The 22,697-nt window shown below is 36.3% G+C and overlaps 1 protein-coding gene across 3 annotated transcripts in view; it reads left to right on the top strand.

Annotated features, from left to right (window-relative positions):
- LOC148949052 (erythroid differentiation-related factor 1) overlaps positions 1-22,697 on the top strand; it is a 101,445-nt gene that overhangs the window by 11,511 nt on the left and 67,237 nt on the right. For 2 of the 3 annotated variants that reach the window (XM_089093121.1, XM_089093120.1), the window contains exons 2-3: positions 8,203-8,431; positions 14,439-14,544. In XM_089093121.1, coding sequence (XP_088949247.1) covers positions 8,226-8,431; positions 14,439-14,544 — 312 coding nt within the window. In that variant the 5' untranslated portion in view covers positions 8,203-8,225. Of the gene's footprint in view, positions 1-5,027; positions 5,053-8,202; positions 8,432-14,438; positions 14,545-22,697 lie in introns of those variants that run through there. The other variant, XM_089093122.1, reaches the window with a different exon arrangement.

A 22,697-nucleotide genomic window follows, 5' to 3' on the forward strand; every position in this document is an offset into this window, starting at 1 on the left:
TGGGGTAGGTCATTTGGGTGGTTGCAAATTCCCGTGCAAGGCCCCTAAAACCACCAGGGTTTCTTAGCCAGTCATGTAATCTATGGGAACTGTTACCTTCAATTTTTGTAATGTAGCGGGCAAGTAGGATGTCTCTACGCATGGCAATAGAGGTGAGACCACTTTCACTGAGGAGGAAGTTGGTTTTGGTGTGATTCCTGAGGCCGAGTACAGCACGAATCATAGTATTCTGGACAGTCTCCAGACTGCGAAATAGAGTTTTTAAGCATGATCCATAGACAGTTAGTCCATAATCAATCTGACATGTGATATAAGTCTTATAGAAATTTATTAGAGTTTTTTCATGGCAACCCCAAGGCGTATTGAGTAGTCTTTGTAAGATGCGCATTTTTCTGAGGCATTTTATTCTCACATTTTCAATGTGGAGCCTGAAAGTTAGTTTTTGGTCTAAAGTGAGGCCAAGATATTTGATGTGTTGTTGCTCTTGGATGACAACACCATTTAGGGTTAGTAGGGCAGATTGGGGATTTCTCTTATTATGAAACTGTACTATAGCTGATTTTGATGGGGCGGTGGGTAGGCATGAATTCTTGGAGAAACATTCAAAGGCATAAAACAACTTTTGTAACTTGGATTGGGCTAGTTCAAAATTATTTGAGGTAGACCATAGGACTATATCATCTGCAAACTGAATATTTGTTTGGGGTAGGTTCAGATCCCATAAATATAGTGAAAACAGGAGACAGCTGAGGACAGCACCTTGGGGAAGGCCTTTGGAGACAGACTTTTTAGAAGTGATGTAGGAATTTACTTGGAGAACAAAAGAGCGTTCAGATAGGTAACTTTTAAAGAAATTCACTACAGGTATTAGAAAACCCATTTTTGATAATTTTTGCAGTAGGAGTGGATGTTGGATATTATCATATGCGTTTTGGAAGTCCAAGAAGGCTGCAAGAAGGCTGCGGATTTGGTTGTCTTTCAGACACTCAGATATGGCGTTGGTTAAGCGAACAAATGCATCAATGGAAGAATGATATTTCCTAAATGCTTTTTGGGTATGTGGGATGAGGTGGTTAGACTCAGCAAACCAATACAATCGGGAGTGAATTATCTTCTAATATAATTTTCCCAGAACTGGGGTGATCATAATGGGTCTGAAGGAGTTGGGGTCCTCTTTGGGTTTATTTTGTTTTAATATAGGGATGATGAGTGATGTTTTCCAAGCAGATGGGAAGAAGGAATTGCTCCAGGCATTGTTGAAGAGAGATAAGAGTGTTTTTTTAAACTCTATTGGAAGGTGTTGGAGCAAAGATGAATGGATCTGGTCGTGGCTACAAGATGTTTTGGATTTAATTGAATTGAGTACTTTATTCAGCTCCAACATTGGAAAATCTTAGAGTAGATACTGGGACTCATGCAAGTCAAAATGGGGTATTAAGTTGATCTGAGGTGAATTATGAGGGGTTTTTTTGAATGTCTTCTCAAACAAATATGCTAAGAATTTAGGTTTTTCTTTGTTGGTTTCCAGCTGCTGACCATTTAGAGTTAGCTGGTAATGGAAGGGGTTCTGTGTGGAGAATTTGCCACACATCTTGTCTAGGAATTTATGAATCTTTGACTCTTGTGCTTTGTGGGACACTGATAAGAGAAATTTTTTGCATGCCTCTTCTTTTGCAAGTTTGATTGTTCTCTTAAGTTTTGCCTCTGCTTGTAGCTTTGCTATATATTTTCCAGTGGATGGATTTCTTGGTGGATAGCAATGTCATTCGAAATTTGATAGAGGATCTTTGTTTTCTTCTAATAACTGGTGGAATAGATGTGATGGTTTATCAGTTTTTTTTTGTTTTTTTTTTTTACGTCGTGATATTTATTTTCTCAGATTGTAGTTCGTTTGTGACTTGAAAAAGGCTAATTACCTGTTTTGACGGAGAGCCGAGATAAGAGCTAGTTTCGGTGTGTATGAAAAATTTGTATGAAATTCTTGACCTTTCCTGAACTTTAAAGAATAAACACCTCTGTTTGAAAATCTTTGCACTTTGTGAATTTGCACTTTGCACTTTGCTTATGTTTTTATGTTCTCCGGAGCACTCGCGCCTCGGTCCGGGTTTTTATAATGGGTGAGATAGGGAACGATCATACTGTCTATTATTTATATACTGTGCCTTGAACATAGGGCTGAGTGAGTTATGTCCCCCTTCACCCTGGAAGCACATTTTTTGGACCTTTTGACCATTTAAGAGAAATGGTCCTCTCAAGTTTTTGAGCTAATACCATTTTTTATTGCAGGAGAAAAAAGTATGTGAGAAGGGGCTGGTTACCCTATTATCAATTTCAAGTCTGAAAGAATGTCTTAAATTCTTAAATTTTATTTGAACATTTACAAATTAATGGACAAGGCCTGTAAATATGGATGCATTTCTTAGCCAGTTGTCTATAATGTGTGATCTATTAGCTTCTATTTTGAAAAAAAAGTATTTGATTAGGAATACATTTCTTCTTTTGGTTATGGCTGATAGCCCACTCTCTTTATGAAACAACTTGGTGTTTGTGGATTTCCTGATATCAAATATGGGATGGATTGCGTCACATTGTGTGGTTTCAATTTTCTCTAGTGGGTTTTTTCACACACACCATTACAACGAGCCCATATCCAATTTCAGGTTTTATATGACATTTATAGAACTAAAGTAGGCTATTGTCTTCTCATTATAACTCCCAGTTGTAGATGATAGTCTTTTCATCATTCTAATTTTCTATAGTATTTCTTTGTTGTGACTTAAATGTGGTTGGCTTCAGGGATTGTGATTTCATTTAATGTTAGTTTTGTATGAACAGTTTGTAGCTAGTATTTGTTAGGAGCAATTGACTAAGCATTAGTTTTGAGAGAATTTCCCAGACAGAAAAAGTGAATTTTATAGCTTTTATTAAGCACTGTCAAAGGTATTACTTTTTGTCCATAACACTGTCATCAGCATATTGTATGTTTGAGTGAGGGAGGTTCATGTCCCAAAGGAGAAGTGAGGATAAGAGATAACTCAAGACTGCATTTCGTGGAAAGCCTTCGGTCTTCATATGTGACTAGTTTTAGTTATGGTCTCTTCCCTATGCATTTTTCAAGCTGCACCAAAGGGTACATCCCAAATAATTCCCACCATACAAAAAGAAAGTTACACTATAAAGATAATCATTTTTTTCTTATTAAACTAAGAAATACTTGTGCTCATTGCATGAAATTCCATGCAAATTATCTACTTTTTTCTATTATATTTTAATTGATGACTTTACACAAATCCATTTCTAATTTTTTTCTATGTATTATCTATATTTATGACCAGTAGAAATTTCCTACATTCAGTGTGCGAAAGCATAGGATGGCTAGCCCCCAACCCCCCATTGCACATCCCGGCTGAAGGGCCATAAAACAGAGGCCAGCACCGCCGGTTTGGACCTTAAGGATCTAGTGCCGTCATACTACTACTACTTACTTCTTATATTCCAGGATCAATCCAAGCTTTGTGGTGGGGGATGAATAGGGTCCCTAAATTCTTTGCCTGAACAAAGGGATGTTAAATCCAAACCAAACTAGGTGGAAATTAGGGGCTGGGTTCATGATTGTGCCCTTTTAGGCTCTGCACCTTATATTAACTCCTTTGAGGGGGTGGGGGTTGAAGTTGGTTAGTATAAGCCCAATTATTTGGTTTGTTTGTAGAATTCGTTCAACAAAACATGCTAAACCTGGTTTTGTGTGACAGTGCTTCATTGGACTTCTGTGAGAGAGGCAGGGAGTTCTTTCAATCCTCATTGATCAGAAAGGTTTATTCATTGGATGTCAATTGAATTTATTAGCTACTTGCAGTTAGAGTTAGGCTATAATCTTGTTCAGGGTTTTTTTTTACGTTTTTACGAGTGGGACATACAATTTTTTTTTTTGGGGGGGGGGGCTCAAACCCCTAACCCCCATGGCTACGGTCTTGGTCTTGCCTTAGAGGGATTGGATTCTGATTAGACTGCGTATTGAGCATTTAATGGTAGAAGCAGCTGAGTTATGAGAATATATGTCTTGTTTCATTTTCGTTAATGCTGTGTCATTATGTCTGTTAACCAACTGTCATATGTACAGCCCAGAATTGCCAGAAATTATACAGAGCCATCACACGGTGATAAAAACAGAAACCTAGCCAGCACAGGGATGAACATCAGTCTCTGGTGTATTTATTTTATTAGTGTTTCAGGCACATAAGATCTGTTTTCGGATTTGTTCAATTCTACAACAAGTTTGAAACTGAATATACAAGTTTTTACTAGTGAAACGTGGTTGCATTCAGTGCTGTGCAACTGTGGCCAATGAGTAACAGTTGACAGAGTAACATGAAAATGTGGCACGGGAGTTCTAGTTTGTGGTTGCTCTAGATGCCAGTAATTGTGATAGTAACTAAGTATGACCTGGGGATGGTGTCTTCAAGTCTGTTCCGTAGTATTACTGTTATTGTATTCAGATATGAGTGGTCCTGCACTTTTGGGGAAAATTAAGCTGCATCAAGCATGCCTAGTCCAAAAGGCTGCAGAATAAAAACTCAGTTGTTTGCTCGGAAATTTTTCTCGTGGTATTACAATACTTTTCGGTACTTCTGCATTATACCCACTCTTTTATATATGTCAAATAAGACGCGGCAGTTGCCGGGACAGATGCGGGAGAGATACTTGATCATAAAATAGTTGTTAGAGTCGAGTTGTGTGAAACGGGTGATGTAAAATGAATGATAAAATTATAATTTGGAATTTGCCAAAGACAGAAAAAGAGGCAGTTGAATTTTTTCAGGATAAGGGTTTATTGCCGAAGACAAAAGAGTGTAAAAATGGACAAACCATGACTTTACTCAAATTGGGCTCAGCCAAATGGCAAAATAAACGGCACCGAGGTACTCACCGCCAAAATTTATCAACTTACTTAGTCGAGCACATGTGGCGGGCGAAAGTGAAGTGTGAAGGTAGAGATAATTTTACAGCGATTCTCGAAGACATAATAGCGTTCTGGGCGCATAATTGTAACATGTAATTTTGTTAGTAAATCATTATAATCCGGTATCTCTCTTGTATCTTTTTTTTCTTCCCCCCCCCCCCCCCTAATGTGCAAATATATAGCCCAATTTGTTTCTAAACTATTCTATATTCATCCTATTTTATTTTATTTCATTAGGATTAACCAAACTAGCAGTATATAAAAGAGTGGGTATAATGCACAAGTACCGGAATATAATACTCTTGGTTTATGTTCCCATATTTTGTATATTCAAATGAGGAGGGAGTCCAAAGCACTCCGTAGTATTACCTCCTAATGTACTTGTCAAAATCTAGGTTTACGGCTCGTCTTTTTATATCAGGCTTCCTCCTCATAGGAAAACATCTCTCCTCATACAACAAAGAAAGAAATAACAAATATCAAGAAAAAGACAAGACAAAACGAAAGCAATTTTCAGCCAGTAAATGAAACGAGTAAACCAAGCGGATATTTTAGCAAAAAACTCTGATATGTCGTCCCCAATTAACAGAAGTAGGCTATATATAGTACAAAAAGACTGACCCTTTGAGGTAACTAATGCAGAAGCAAACAGTTGACTGAATAAAAGAAACCGCTAATGGAAGACCGTTCAAAAGTTAGATTGTGCATGAAATATTTCCTGGGAATTATGCATCCTGTCTGCTGAAAAACTGTCTTTCTTTTCACTTTTAGGCTTTAGAGAATATAGAGATTTATGGATTTTTGACTCTAGAGCTTTTTCATTTCATTCACTGGCTGAAAATTACCCTCTGTTTACTTTTTTCTTTTATTATTAACTCGTCTTTCTCGACTAATCAACTTTTTGGTCTCTTTTTTCGTTTGTTTCTTGCATTAAAATTTGTAAGTCATTTTTGACCACTTCGGAATGTTCAATTACTTCCAAGTTTTGGTAGTACATGCACTTCCGATGACAGTGCAATAATATAGTATAAAAATTCCCCCTTCTTCCATACTCCCCATTTTATAAATAAAACTACCTAAATGGGTGATTTGGCACTGTAAAAAGCATAAAACAAACACTATTATACAAGACTTAATAGCACAGTGGTAAAACCACTTCCCCTGTGACAGTGGTAATTTAGGTTTGATTCTTAGGTAAGACGATTTTTTTCCTAGATAAAAGTAAAGATTTTTTTGTCTTAAAGGAGACAAAGTCGAAAATAAATATAAAAGAATATATTGAATAAAAATAACTTGTGTCCAAAGTGGACACAAAAGAAAATAATACTTTTTTACTCGAGAATGTATGAGTGTTAAGTGAAAACGAAGGATGCAAAACGAATTGGGTTTTACCTCACTTGATCTTTTTAGCTCATTTTCCACAACTCACTGACTTTTTTTTATTTATAATTTAGATCAATTTAATACTATGTTATGTAAAGCCAAGTCTGTTTTGCGCCCCTCCTTTTCACTTATATTCATATATTCTTGAGAAAAAAATATTTTCCAGTTTTAGTCTATTTTGAAAATATGTTTACAAAAACATAAGTTTTATGTTTTATGTATGTATTATTGGTAATGTTTTTCGTTCTCTTTTTATTTTATCGTAAGTCATATCGGTATATAGCTTCTAGCTTCTCTAATATTCATAGATTCTTGAGAAAAAAATATTTTCCATTTTTAGTCTATATTGAAAACATGTTTAAAAAACATACCTTTATGTTTTATGTATGTATTATTCTTAATGTTTTTCGTTCTCTTTTTATTTTATCGTAAGTCATATGTAGCTTCTAGCTTCTTGTATATTCATAGATTCTTGAGAATAAAATATTTTCCATATTTAGGCTCTATTTTGAAAACACGTTTAAAAAAGATAACTTTTATGTTTTATGTATGCATTATTCTTAAAGTTTTTCGTTCTCTTGTTATTTTATTGTAAGTCGTATATAGCTTCTCGTATATTCATAGGTTCTTGAGAAAAAAATATTTTCCATTTTTGTCTATTTTGAAAACACGTTTAAAAAACACAACTTTTATGTTTTATGTATCTATTATTCTTAATGTTTTTCGTTCTCTTTTTATTTTTTCGTAAGTCATATATAGCTTCTAGCTTCTTATATATTCTTAGATTCCCGAGAAAAAAATATTTTCCATATTTAGTCTATTTTGGAAACACGTTTAAAAAAACATACTTTTATGTTTTATGTATGTATTATTCTTAAAGTTTTCATTCTCTTTTTTTTTTATCGTAAGTCATATATAGCTTCAAGCTTCTCGTGTATTCATAGATTCTTGAGAAAAAGTATTTTCCATTTTTAGTCCATTTATAAAACACGTTTAAAAAAATATAACTTTTATGTTTTTTGTATGTATTATTCTTAATGTTTTTCGTTCTCTTTTTATTTTATCGTAAGTCATATATAGCTTCTAGCTTCTTATATATTCGTAGATTCCCGAGAAAAAAATATTTTCCATATTTAGGCTCTATTTTGAAAACACGTTTAAAAAAGATAACTTTTTATGTTTTATGTATGTATTATTCTTCAAGTTTTTCGTTCTCTTGTTATTTTATTGTAAGTTATACATAGCTTCTACCTTCTCGTATATTCATAGATTCTTGAGAAAAAGTATTTTCCATTTTTAGTCCATTTATAAAACACGTTTAAAAAAATATAACTTTTATGTTTTTTGTATGTATTATTCTTAATGTTTTTCGTTCTCTTTTTATTTTATCGTAAGTCATATATAGCTTCTAGCTTCTTATATATTCGTAGATTCCCGAGAAAAAAATATTTTCCATATTTAGTCTATTTTGGAAACACGTTTAAAAAAACATACTTTTATGTTTTATGTATGTATTATTCTTAAAGTTTTCATTCTCTTTTTTTTATCGTAAGTCATTTATAGCTTCAAGCTTCTCGTGTATTCATAGATTCTTGAGAAAAAGTATTTTCCATTTTTAGTCCATTTATAAAACACGTTTAAAAAATATAACTTTTATGTTTTATGTATGTATTATTCTTAATGTTTTTCCTTCTCTTATTAGTTTATCGTAATATAGCCATTATGGTTTCAGAACATATTTAATAACATCGCCAAGGAGTTTTTGCTGTGGTCACATTTGCTTCATGGAAATTCTCTTCTTGTTCAATCCTTTATGAGTTCACAGTTCACTTCTCCTTACCATTTAATTTTTTTTGCAGAATTGTTTTATAAAAGAGGTAGAATGGGTGAAGATTATATTAATCAAGAAAAATCCCTGTCTCATCTCTCAACAACAGTGAGGCATGCTACTGGAGACCGTAGTCCTGTTGTTTTTTCAGAGTTACAATGTAATACTAATTTGAATCTACCGCCTGCCAATTGGCTATCAGGTATTAACAAACGATATGGGATCAAATTCAACACAGGCTCGCCAGATGAATTCTCCAGGTAATTATGCAGTTTACTTTTGTTTCCTATATCTAGGCAAATGTTTTATTTTCTTTATTTTTAGCTTGACAGATTCTTAGATTGAAATTTTCAAAACTTTTCTTTCTTTTTTTTTGGGGCGGGGAGGGTTGATACATTGGCAACAATGTAAGTTAAACTGCACAAAACTGAATTGTAGCCAAGCCAAGATTGTTGTTTGACTCCCTGAATCGACTATGGGTCTGAAAAATTACAAACACTTAGTTTTGGTTTAAGAAAGCACAAAGATTGTTATATACTTTTTTGAACAATGAACAAGCAGATCAATCAGGCTGGGCAATTGCCTATATCCACGCCTATTTGCCATACTGTAAATCCTGGGATCAGGGGCGTAAATTCAGAAAAATTATGGGGGGGGGGGCAAACGTCAAAAATTTTTGCCACCGCACGGAAGAAAATTTGCAAATTTTCACTTTTACTTTGTGAGGAAAGTACAAAACTATGCTGATTATATTCTGTTAAAAAAAAAGTAAAAAAAAGAAATAAAGTTTGAATTGGTGAAAGTATCTAATTCAGAGCGAGTGGATGGCTTGGAAAGAGCATTTCCTGCCGCGAAGTAGCGGATATTTTTGAAATATTATTAAAAACTGTATTATCCCTTATATTGGACCTCTTAGACTCCTTTTTAGGGAAGCAAATTACTTAAAAACAAATATTGTGCTGTGAAGGGTCTAAGCCAAAAAAGAAAATTTAGAATTAGGAAATGTCATTTTGTTTTGTTAAGAATTGAATTGAGTGAAGGCCTAGAACAGGGTTTTCTGGCGCGAAGCGCAGTGGCGGAAATGAAAAAAAAAAGCCTGGGGAGGGGCAAATTCCATGTCTCAATAGGCAGCCTCAAGTGGGTTGAATTAGCAAAAATCCAAGGGAGGAGGAAATCAAGCCAAATTAAGCGGTAGCCAACTTAAAATTCTTTGGATAACAAAGTTTTGAACACAATTAGATAAACAAAATTCAAGTACATAAACACAATTAAGCAAATGAATCTTAAATTTGTTTGCATCACGACTGAAGTATCCAGAGAGAGCCATTATTCTAATGGGAAACGTCGTTGCTTCAGGGAAGCAAACTTGTCGACGGCAATGTTATAATCTATCTTTTTCGCTTTTTCCGGCTGGGTCGCTCTAACAAACTAACAACAAATCGCTAAGTCGCTCATCAGTCATGGTTGTTCTGAGATATGTCTTAACCCTCTTAAGCGTTGAAAAAAAACCCTCGTTAGAGGCAGTTGAAACGGGGAGCGTCAAAGCAATTTCGAAAGCTTCCGAGATGACTGCAAAGGCGTCTTTGTTCATGTAGAGGTAGGCAAGAACTTTTGATGGGCATTCTGGTTTCATCCTTTGTAAATAAGATTTTGCCAAGGCTATCTCCGACTCAAACTTCAACTCGTTTACTAATAATGTAGGAAAGTCACGTACAAAGTCTTGTATTAGACGTGCATCCAGGAACTTCGGGGAACTTGGCTCAAACGCTTCTAAGCCTTGGATTACTGAGGAGTTTTCACCAAGCCTTTGTCTCAGCTCTGAAGTTACTCGGTTAACTATGAAGTATAAAATGACCGACCTATAAGTTTGAAAAATATTACGATCCTCTTCTGTTCGATTTCTTGCTATGGCACCGACAGTCGTTTCGACATAAAAATCGAGAAGGCGTCTGCTTATAGCAACCGGGCGTCTAGGCTTTTCTCTTTGGATTGAGTGCTGCTTGCATAAGATTTTCGTTGCTTCGACCATCTTAAACCAACGCTCTTTAGATCGGAGCTCTAGAACCTGTTGCTGAACTGCTTGAAGTAGAGAATTTACGCCTGAAAGAACGAGGCTCTTGGACTGGAGTTGTCTGGATGCAATATCTATCGGACCAAGGATACTGCTCATTATTTTAAGAATGAGCAAGAATTTGGCATCAATTGTTGCCAGCAACCCAGAAGCTTCAGAAAGGTCCTCTGTTGAATTGGCTTTATCCGAAATAACCCTTAGTGTTTCGAGAATAGCACCTAAACGTATCCGGATCTTCTGAATTGAGGAAAACCAATAGCACCATCGAGTGTCAGCTAGCCGCTCGAGCTCAATCTTCTTTTCTCCGCGTTCTTGTTGGGTTCGAAGGAAAAGTTCGTGACGTGGTGCACTTCGGCTGAGAAAGACATATAATGCCTGAATGCAAGAAAAGAAGTTTCTAACCTCCGGACAAGAAGCTATTGACTGCACAAGCACAAGATTTAGGCGATGGGCGTGACAATGAATATACCTAGCTTGTGGTGCAAATCCTTTAAGAATAGCCTGAAAACCATTACATGCGCCACTCATGACGCTCGCCCCATCATAGCATTGAGCAGCACTGGTGCTCCAATCCAGTCTGTGCTTTTCAACAAGATCCTTGATTGCATTAGCAAGGGATGCTGCATCTAATTGTTCAAGATGTGTACTTCCGAATGTCTCCTCGCGGATGATAGCATTACTATCAATAAACCGAATAGTTAAACCAAGCTTCTCTTTCTTCGACAGATCTTTCGTTTCATCTGCGCAGATTGCCCAACATTTCTTAATAGAGTAACTTAATTGTTCTTGCAAGAGGTCAGCCAATATGCGCTTATAAGACTATTTCGGTAGTTGGGACTCAAATAGCTTCATACCAACGTTTTAATTTTTGCTGAAGATCCGGGTTTCCCTCTGTCATTATTTTTAGTATTTTTATAAAATTACCTCGATTGTGTGAGTTGTCCTGTTCATCTTGACGTTGAAAACGGAGCCCTTGGCGTGCTAGGGCACATGCCACTTTCGCAAGTGTGACTATATGCATGCGATTTTCCGCTATGGTTTTCTTCCGATTTGAATAGAGAGTTATAGCTATGGACTTAGATGTACCACACTCAATTGCTTTATATTTGTTCCAGCTACGATTTGCTTGGTTATGAGCTTCTGAAGCCTCGTGCTTTCCAATCCTTTCGAATAGCTGTTCCCACTTATTCATTCCTGTGTCAACAAACAGTACATTATCAGAAGTATTTCAATGATTTCTTTTTAAGTAAAAGTGCCGACAGCAAAAGCAGTAAATGGCGTCTTCTTTAATAGAGTATTCTACCCATTGTTTTTTCTCATAGGCTTTAGCAGAAAAACGGCGACCGTTTGTTTTGGGGTATTCAGCTAGCTTTGGCTGGTTGGGTGCCTCCCTTTTATGGTGGGAGATGTCAAGATTGCCCCTCAATATCGTATCTGATGCATCGGCTACACTTCCTCCCTAGAAAAAAGAATCCAGTGCTTTCGCTTTTAAACATTTTAACTTTATTCAGAGGCCGATAGCTCTGAAAGAGTTGTTCCCTTAAATAGGTGTCTAGGAGACATAAGGAATAACAGACTTTCATAGTGAAATATTTCTAGAATTTCCAACGCTCCACAGCAAAATATACTGTTTTCAAGCCATTTACTTCCATTTATACAGAAACTTTCGCCACTCTAAACCTTTTTTCCGTCGGTAGCGTTTTGGTTTTGCTGGAAAAAATTCGTCGTGCTCGCCCCCCCCCCCCCTCCAAAAAAAGTGATAGTGACGCCCCTGCTCCTAGCTTCTAATTAGCTTTTCTGCTACCGTTTAGTGTTACGTATTGGCATTTTGCCCTTAATAGTTTTCGTTTTTGTTATTTCATGATTAATAACAGGGTGGTCTATTAAATAGGGTGCTTTTTCTCTCATTTATAATAATAGCTTTATTTCCGCCAAAATTGACGATAGCATACAAATATCTTTCGACTGATCATTTAATACGCTCTAGCATCTTCTGCATGTTTAAGCGCCTCCAGTTTTTAGAATTCAGTAAAATAGTCTAAGCTAGTCAACTGAAATTTAAAAGGGTTAAAACATATATATTGTTTTTTGTCAGTTTAACTACGAGTAGAATTTCGTAAATTAAACGATAACATAATCCGAATAAGAAACTTAGCAACTCAATAGAACAAAATTCTCGTACTTATCTAGCTTATCAGCAAAATCTAGGAAGGCAAGTCGCAAATTTTGTTTTGGATGAAGCACGCTAACGTGAAGCGAATGCCTCGCAATAACAGCCGATTTAACTTTAAAAAGTAGAATTTTGTCACGAAGCAGCAATTTTTATTGATACTAAAACTGTCAATTCAAATGTATTTTAGCTCTTTTTCATTCCCTTTTTGCGCCAGACCCAGTTTCTAGGGTGAGAATATAACAAGAGGTATAAATAATGGTGAGCGGCCGCCTAGCAAAAATGGCTGGGCCTTAGGAAAGCATTTACTGCTCTTTCATTCTCTTAAGCTCTTCCAAAACTCTTTGCCATAAATTAAGTCTGATAAATCAGGCTTTAGTCCCTGTAGTCATCTCTGAAGTCCTAGCCTGCCCCCCCCCTCCTTGAATGACACCTCTAGCCTATATCTATAATTGTTTGTTATATGCTTGGTTCTATGATTTTTCCCACAAAATTTGCGATTTATACATTAATACAAAGTTGTAGCGCGATATTAAGATCTTACTTCTGTAGGCTAAACTTTAGTCCGCATGGAATTTATTGAATGAAGCAAAGGCTATAAGTTTATATTTATATATAATTTATATTAGTCAAACCATAAATGGCAAAATTACACACCTCACTTGGGCCAGCTGCTGGTGCTGCTACACTATCCACCAACTTAGCTTTTTTAGCCGGTTGACTAGGTATAAAAATATCGATTATTTTTCTCTGACTCATCGCACACTCTTATTCAACAAATGAATTCATTCAATACTATCTTTACTTGACAATGCTAGAGAAAACACGAGGCTCCGGGCTACGCTTCATTTCATATAAGATTTTGTATTCGATAAAATTTGTATTTTTTATTTGGATGAAGGATAGATAAGGGTATAATCTAAAAAAATATGGGGGGGGGGCAAAACGAGGTCTGGGGGGGGGGGTCAACTGGCCCCCCCCTGCCCCTTAGCAATTTACGCCCCTGCCTGGGATACTTACAGCTTTTTTGTGATGTCTATTATTTGTCATCTAATATGCCTATTTCTCTGTTTCTAATCAAATTTGTGTTTCTCCAAATTATTGCCCCCTCTCTTCCTCTAAAAATCCTACAGAAATGGCAGATCAAGCATGTACACTCCATGCTTATACCTCCGTCCTAAATATTAAGGATGCGGATATTTTCCCCCGCGATTTTCATTATTTTTACCGTAATTTGCCCGGTTTTTTTTTGCACGTTCCACCCCTTCTCCTAATATGAACAAAATGTTGGTGTCATGTCCAGTTTTTATTTTGTTATTTTCTTATGTTTTTTTTTTAATGTTGCAGACAACAATTCTTTAGTGAATTCTGAAACAAATTCTAAACTTTATAGATTGTTAAACCACTCCATTTGTACTTTAATTAACATATCTATTTGTGTTTTATCTTTTAACGTGGCATCCGCCTTTATGAAGTGCATGTTTAGGATATTTAGTTTCATCACCGTGTTGTTGTTTTTTTTTAATCCTACTTACTTTTCTCAATGGTACTAACTTCTTAATTTAGCAAAACTAGTAACTTCATTTGTGTACCATCTTCACTTACTATTCAAAAATTTTACAACATTACCTCATCAAAGACTATATATTTTGTTTTAATTTCTTTGTTTCTAATCAAAGTTGTGCTCCTCGAAATTGTAGCCTCCTCCCCCAAAAAATCCTACCTACATGTCACATCAAGCATGTACACTCTCCATGCTTTTACCCTCTCCTAAATATCAAGGTTACTGGCATTTCCCCAATGATTTTCATTATTTTTACCATGACTTGCCCGTTTCCTTTTTCGTTTTGCACCTTCCACCTCTTTTCCGAAAGGGAACAAAATTTCGGTGCCATGTCCTTTCTTTTATATTGACGCATGCAACATTTCTGTAATGAGTTCTCAAAACAAATTCTGAACTTTAAAGGTAGTTAGACGGCTCCATCTGTGCTGTAATTAATGGGTTTATTTGTATTTTATTTTATAGTTTTAATATTGCATCTGCCTTTATGGAGTGTATTGGAGAGATGGATGTCGTTGCTGATGCCGAAAACATAAAAAAGCTTCTCAAGATTCCATTTAGTAAAGCATCGGTAAATTAATCTATTTCTTTTTGATTAGTATATATTTAATTTTTTATTATATTTTTTTAATCACACCTCTACTCCTCTCAGTAGAGGAGAACTTTTTAACTTTCCAAAAATAATTTTTCATCTATAATAAGAAAGTTGATTCTAAAACTAACTTTCCAAAAACTCAACATAGTTACTTTTCCTTCTGCTCCAAAATCCTTCTGTTTACCTTATATTCCCTTACGTCCGTTTTACTGACAGGAAGATTTTTTTTATTTCTCACTTCTATATAAACAGTGTTGTCCAGTAATTTGATCTGTCTCAAAGCAGAGCTTTAACGTTTGTAATACTGAATTTCTTTATTATCTTTTTTTTTATTTTTTGTATTCCCACATCTACTCTTCTCAGTGACAATAAATTTTTAGCTTTCCAAAGCTAATTGCTGTATTTGTGTACCGCTTACACTTATGCCTCAAAATTTAATAACGCTACCACATCAGAATTATATTTTGATATGAACATTCAGTTTTCAACATATTTAATATGAGGACATTCTACAACCAATTACTAAAAACACAATATCAGCCTAGCTGTTTTGCAGAGTATTTTCCTTTGTTAGCAACCCCTACATTGTAGGCAACAAAATTGCAAAAATTCAACACAAGTACTTTCTATTTTGCTCCAAAATGCTTTTCATTTTAGTTCATTTTGCAATTTTTTTTTCAGAATCAGGATATTTTATTTCTTTGTATAGCTAATAAGAGCTGAGTGGACAAGCAGTGACTGGAAATCCAGGGACTAAGGTACAAATCTCTGTGTTACAAGGCCCTCGACATCTAAGAGTGGTGACATTTGAGGAAAGTAGAACCATGAAATTTGCATGACATTGCGCTTTGTGGAGCTCAGGTGACTTTGTACTCCAGAGGGTTGTTAATATTGGTAGTTCTAGTATGTATCCTGGCTAATGGATCCCTTAGGGGAGGGAAAAGAAGGGTGTTACCTCCCTGATGAAAGATAAAAAAAAATAAAAAGTGGAATTACATATGGATATAGTACGACACTTTTCCGGAAATAATACTGTTTTCTCGACTTTAGCCTCTTCCTTGGAAGGCTTTTTCCGGCTAGTCCTCTCTCGAAAATCTTTGCGGGTACGCATAGTTCCAGCGACTGTTGTACTTTTAATCTCAAATTAAGACTATAGTTTGTATCTCGCTCCTGTGACTTACGTATGAAGGTAGTGGGGGAGCTCTTGTTCATTTCAGAAATGAAAAAAGAATAAATAATGATAAAGGATAAAATGTAAAAAGATACTACTCCTACAACTACTAGCAACTCCCTGCAGCATCAAGCTGGTTGAGATCAACACAGCTTCACACGCTCTTCCTTCATCAAATCTATTCAAAGCTTTCCTCTTTATGGCCTCCCAAGAACTTCAAATTTCCTTTGAATCTTTTCTTACGACTTCCTCCCACTCCATTTGGGGACGACCTACTTTTCCTTTTGGCCCTAGATGGATGGCCGAAAAGAACTCTTCTTGGCAACTATCATCATCCATCCCCAAAACGTGCCCTAGGCATCTCAAACCTCATGTCATTATATCCCCAGAAAGTGAGATAGAACCACAGTTTTCAAATAGCTTACTGTTTGAAAAGCGGTCAGTCAAATGGGTACCCTAAACAATCCATAGAAAATTACTCTGGAAAAAGTGTAACAAATCCTCCTCTATCTTCCGATGCGCCCACGATTCACAATCATGCTCGACCACTGTCATCGCTGTAGCTTCAAATATTTTTATTTTAGTTCGCAGACTTATTTTCCTGTTCTTCCAAACTTTTTTCAACTGCGATAAAATACCCTTGGGCTTAACTATTTGACTTTTACAGTTTCACAGCATCTACCATCTTTGCTAATAATACCAACCAGGTAAGTGAAGCTATCCACTTAAATGATCTTCTACTACCCAGAATTACCCCCTCACCTTCATTTATTTCTAGTCTAAGTGACTTATTTTATCAACATTAATTTTCAAACATATTCTTGCGCCCTAAACTTTCAAAACCTCCAAAAAATCATTCATTTTTCCAATATTTTCATCTAGGACAGTCAAATCATCAACGTAATCTAAGTCTAGGAGAGTTTTACCTTTCCAATTGGTCTCATGTTCTCCTATAGCCCTTGTCGTGTTCCGTAGAACAAAGCACATGAAAACGATTCATATAAATGGGGATAGAACACAACCCTGCTTAACTCCTGATTTGATACGGAACCATGCACTTACCTAATTTCCTACTTCAACCTCAGCAATATTGCTCTCGTATATAACTACTGCTACGACTAACAACTCACTGCTGCACAAAGCCGCCTGAGGCCAACATAAATATGCACGCTCCCCCTTCATCCCATTCTATTCAGAGCCTCCCTCTTCATCCCCTCCCAAGAAGTTCCAATGTCCCTTAAGTCTTTCCTTACGACATCATCCCACTCCTTTTAGGGGTGACCTGGTTTTCTTTCTGACCTAGAAGGTTGCCCAACAAGGACAACCTTGGGAAATATATTATCCTTCCTCCGCAAAACTTGTCCTAGCTATCCCAACCTGTCTCCCATTATAACCCTAGATAGTAGGTTTGATCCGCATCTTCCGTACATCTTACTGTATGAGATACGGTCAGTCAGTCGGATACCCAAAAAAAAAACCGCAGGCAATTTCACTGGAAAACATCTAGCAAATCCTTCTCGGTTTTTTGAAGCACCATAACCATACCTGACCACTATCTTCATTGTAGCTTCCAATATTATGATCTTGGTGCGCAGACTTATTTCCTATATTTCCAAACTTTCTTTTAGCTATGAGCAAATATCCTGGACTTTGGCTATTCTACTTTTAATATATTTACTAATAATGCTACTTAGGTATGTGAAGCTCTCCACTTAATCGGTCTTCTTTACTTATTCCCAGTCTTAGCGACTAAGTCTTCTTAACGCTAATTTTCAAACATATTCTTGCACCCTTAAGTCACAAAGTAATCAAACACTGATTCATCTTCTATAAAACTGAGAACTAAGAGTCGGCCTGACTCATGCAGTTGTCTATTATTGATCTACATGTGATAATTTTTTCGACTTTGTCCTCTCCCCTTCTTAAAACCACACTGTTCTTCTCTTAAAGCTCTATCCGCAGCTTCTCAGAGTATCATAAAAAGTATCATCATACTAAGTAGTTTGCTTCCTACAGAAACTAAGCTAAAGTCTCTGTGATTACCACACTGACTCTCATCACCTTTCTTATACAAGGTTTTGATTAGACTTACCTAAAATCGCTAGGTGCTTTCCCTTTTTCAAAAATCACATTTATAATCTTTAGTAGTTTATCCATCATATTTCAAAAATTCGTTTGCCACATTATCAGCACCTGGGGCATTATTATTGTTTAATCCTTATAGTACCTTCACTAACGCAGAATAATGAAAACTAGTGGAACTGCAGTAAAATAGCATTGGAGCTATATCCAATTTGCATTGCAGCTGAAACGTCTCTGCATACGTTTGCACCGTAGCTGAAAAAACTGGTGAGATGAGTTGGGTTAAGAGAGGCAGGACTCCCGGCTTTTGTTTGATAACCTTCTTTTTTGTTGGATTAAGCCATAGGGTATATAATAAAAAATAATCATCAGCTATACTTCTCTATTTTCCAATTGATGGGGAAGCTTGAGCCGACTTTGTTGACAATAATTAATCTCTCTATTCTGTACACATATGCGGTTTTAAGTGGCCGTGCCATTTTCCTTCCGAAATATGTAAATTTGATAGTTTTGCTAGTTGCGGCAATTAGGCATTTGTACATGACATATCTTATTCTTAAGGACTAACGGAAAGTATTTTGGAACCCATTCCAAAGATTCTATTCGATGCCTCATTTATATATATATATATATATATATATATATATATATATATATATATATATATATATATATATATATATATATATATATATCTTAAACTATTGGGAAATCAAAACTAACAACATTACTAAGCTTTTTGGGGAACTTTTTCCTCCAGGTTGGTGCCATTTTAATAGTGACCACATTATAATATGATAATATCAAATGAGTAAAATGTGGAGGATATCCAGCTATTGAAGTTTAAGGTTATGAGGATTATTTTACTTCATAAAAGTGCAGTTCAATAAAACGTCAATGAGCTGCTAGTGACCTCCACAGGAAGTGCTCTTGCAGGAATTTCTAAGGAATAGTTGAGCAGAAACTTCAAGATTGCGTCGGGAAACAACTTTCACAGTGAATTTACCTAACTGACTCAGTAATATGCTTAAAACGCTTTTCATTAAGCCACTAAACGCTCGCCATACAAGGGTTTTAATTCAAAATAGGAATTTTGATTTGGAGTGTCAGTGAAAATGTGGATTTTCAGAATTCAAATAGCTGTTGATAATCCAGTGTTAAATGAAGATGAGAGTCAGCGACAAAATATTCTAAACTGAAAATTAATTTGTAATTAATGGAAGCTTTTCGTTGTATGAATTGACTAGTCTAAGAAAATATCTGACTTGAATTTTTAAGAATTTCTTGTTTCATTTTGCTTTTTACCTTATTTATGTCAAAATCACGTACGGTACCTTCAAAATCTTTTCGCTAACTTCAGCATCGGCTTACCGTCACAAAGAAGAAAGGCCCATTAGCAAATTCTTCCCGCGAACAAGCCGTCATTAAAGCCGGTCGAAAATTTGTGACCGGCCATGACCGACAATTTGTGATTTGACTGTAAAACTTTTCTGAAAAGACAATGGGATTTTACGTCTCTTTTACCAACAACCTTGTCAATAAACGCGGGTAACACCACAGGGAACTCCCAAAGCGGCACAAATTGCTCAAAGGATTTCTTTGAGTGGTTTTTTAGTGTTTCCCGAGCAGGTATGCTATAAAATTTTTTGGGGCTGCCCTCTCTTGAACTTTTAAAAGAAAAATCTGTACCATTTACTAAAAAAAAAAAAAAAAAAAAAAAAAATCACATTTTCTGACGAAGTGAATGTCATTAAACTACTAATACAACTAACAACTCACCGCAGCACCTAGCCGACTGAGGCCAACACAGCTTCGTACGCTCCTCCTCCATCCCAATCTATTCAAAGCCTCCATTTTTACACCCGCCCACGAAGTTCCCATTTCCTTTAAATCTTTCTTTATGACGTCCTCCCGCTCCAGACGAGGACGACCTGCTTTCCGTTTATCCCTTGACGGTTGGCCGAAAAGAACAATCTTCGGCAATCTGTCATCCTTCGTCCGCACAACGTGCCCTAGCCACCTCAACTTTTCTTTCATTATAGCCCTAAAGAGCGGTATTGAACCACATTTTTCGTATAGCCTATTGTTGGAAATACGGTCAGTCAGTCGGGTACCCAGAACCCGGCTTAAGCAATTTCTCTGGAAAACATCTAGCAAATCTTCATCCGCTTTTCGGAGCGTCCCTGCATCAGAGCCATATTTGACCACTGTCATCTTCTTATATTCGAATCTTGGTTTGCAGACTTATCTTCCTATTCTTCCCAACTTTTTTTAACTGGGAAAAAACACCCTGAGCCTTGTCTATTCTACTTTTAACATCTTCACTGCTCCGACCATCTTTACTAATAATACTACCAAGGTAAGTGAAGCTGCCCACCTGATCAATCTTTTCATTACCCAACGTCACCGTTTCATTTTCACTTATTCCTAGCCTTAGTGACTTAGTCTTCTTAACATCATTTTCAGACCTATTCTAGCACCCTGAACTCGCAAACCCTCTAAAACTTCATTCATTTTGCTCATACTTTCATCTAGGATGGTTAAATCATCAGCATAATCTAAGTCAAGGAGACTTTCTCCTCCCAATTTGATTCTGTGGTCTACCATTGCCTTTCCTGTGCTCCTTAAGACAGAGTCCATCAAAATAATCCATTAAAAGGGGATAGAATACAACCCTGCTTAACTCCTGATTTAATACAAAACCAGCTGCTAACCTCATTTCCTACCTTAAGCGCAGCAGTGTTATTCTCGTACATTGCACTAATCACTTTAATGTATTTGTCTGGTATACCATACAAGGATAAAACCTTTACTAAAGCTCTTCTATCAATAGAATCGAACGCTTGCTCATAATCTATAAAACTGAGGACCAAAGGTGTTTGAAAATTCAGGCAGTTCTCAATTATTAGCCTAAGAGTGAAAACAAGTGTTTTAAGGAAGGTGCACTGGAGTTCCTTGAAGAAATTCTCCTGTAATACTCCGAATTTAAAAGAGTCTTCATATCGTCATGTTGACTGTTGAGAACTGTCATTTACTTTTTTTTCTTATCTTGATTTTTTTTGTTTGTTTGTTAGGTCTCTCGACGCAGGGATACTGGACTGTTGTTCCTGCTTTACATATGAGTTTTATTTTTATTTATTTTTTTTTGTCTGCGCATTTACAGGCTTATGCTTATTAGTGAAGAGAGTTTTTCTTTGAATGATTTTAGATCCTTAAATAAATACTCTTCTGATATTTTGCTTTCAAAGAAGCTGTTGTTTTTTCTAGAATTTAATATTCTGCTTATTTATTTTGTTTGGCTGGTTGGCGGGCTGGCATGGCTTTCCCCCGTAAAAACAAGACGACACACTTTTCCTGTTCCAATAATACTTTTGCCTTCTGTGTGTTCAAGTTGTTTTTGTTTTTAGTATCGTTTTAAGGGGTTAGGGGAGGTCAAAATTGAAAAAATTGCATTTTGGGTCATCATTTCCCGGGTTCCCTATAGCAGGGTTCGGACTCGCCAATAAATTCCAATAAATTCCTATATTTTAATGCACTCCTATGAAATGCCTATATTTTGGCTAAAATCCTATTATTCCTATATTTTCGGCTGAAGAGCACCAAGAACATTGCTCATGATTTGCAACTTTCACTGCTCGTTAAGTAAGTCAAGATGTGCTTTTCTTTGCTTTTGACTCTGCTTGTAGACTGTGCTGTCTTTCGTTGTAGATCGATAATTAATTACAACTGTTTTTGAACTTAACTAATGCTTTGTGTTGGGATTAGTAAGCTGCTTCTGCCTGGGCTATTCTGTTGTGTTGACTTAGTAGCCTATGTTTTGTTTTTTGTCATATTGGGCCTGTCCGAAATGAGCGAAGATCAGTATATAGGCTAGCAGTCTCTGCTTAATGAGACTAAGAATTCTTGCGACTTATGCGTTTCCTGGCTGAACGCTATAAAAGAAGGATGCGAATACGGCCCAGTTTCGGACATATCCACATTTTTTCTTTTTATAGCCTTTTAATCGAGGGATGCTATTTTGCATCTGATGCTTGGTAATTAAGTATGGGGCCTACCAAGATCAATAGTTTATGGCTTGCTAAGACGGATTGCAGTGGTAGAAAGATTGGCGAATGGTGTAAGACTGGGAACGACCAGTACTCGTTCTTTTGCGATCTCTGCTTAAAAAATCTGGATTGCAGAGCTGTGGGTACTCAGCTTAACCAATATGCACAATAAACAGAATAAAGTGCTTCAGTCACTGCCCAACTATATTCACTACGGCTTCACCTGACCAGGCACTCTTGATTTTATGAAACAACCAAGGATAAACCATTAGTTGGTACAAACATGTTTTGTGAGCTTGATGCTGATTATAAAGCTGAGTTAATATGGGCACTTCAGACGATACAGAGTTCCATGTCTGCTAACTCTTCAGACCATATGGTTGCAACCTTCCATGCAATGTTCCCCGGTAAGATCCCCAACGGAATGTCTCTATGTGCAAAGAAACTCACGTACCTGATCACCAATGTACTGCATCCTTACTGTAAGTAAATGCTTGTGAAGGACATTCAGTAATATTTTGTATTAGAATATGACGAGACAACCAAAAATGCTGGTATGAAAGAGTTACAGATACGTGTTCGATATTGGTCCTCATACGGAAACGAAATCCAGAGCAGACATTTATGTACATGTTTTATGGGCCACGCGACAAGTGATGACCTGTATAGGAAGATTATGTCAGCCATTGATCAGAATCAGCTGCCACTTGAAAAACTGATCACGCTTGGAATTGACGGACCAAACGTCAACAAAAGTGTTTGGAAGAAGTTCAATGCCGAAAAAAAGAAAGTGACGAGAAAGGGAATGTTGAACATAGGTACTTGCAACA

The sequence above is a fragment of the Artemia sp. Qi Xiang Cuo genome, chromosome 8 (genome assembly GCF_049724085.1).
Source record: "Artemia sp. Qi Xiang Cuo chromosome 8, ASM4972408v1, whole genome shotgun sequence".
In the NCBI taxonomy this organism is placed as follows: domain Eukaryota; kingdom Metazoa; phylum Arthropoda; class Branchiopoda; order Anostraca; family Artemiidae; genus Artemia; species Artemia sp. Qi Xiang Cuo.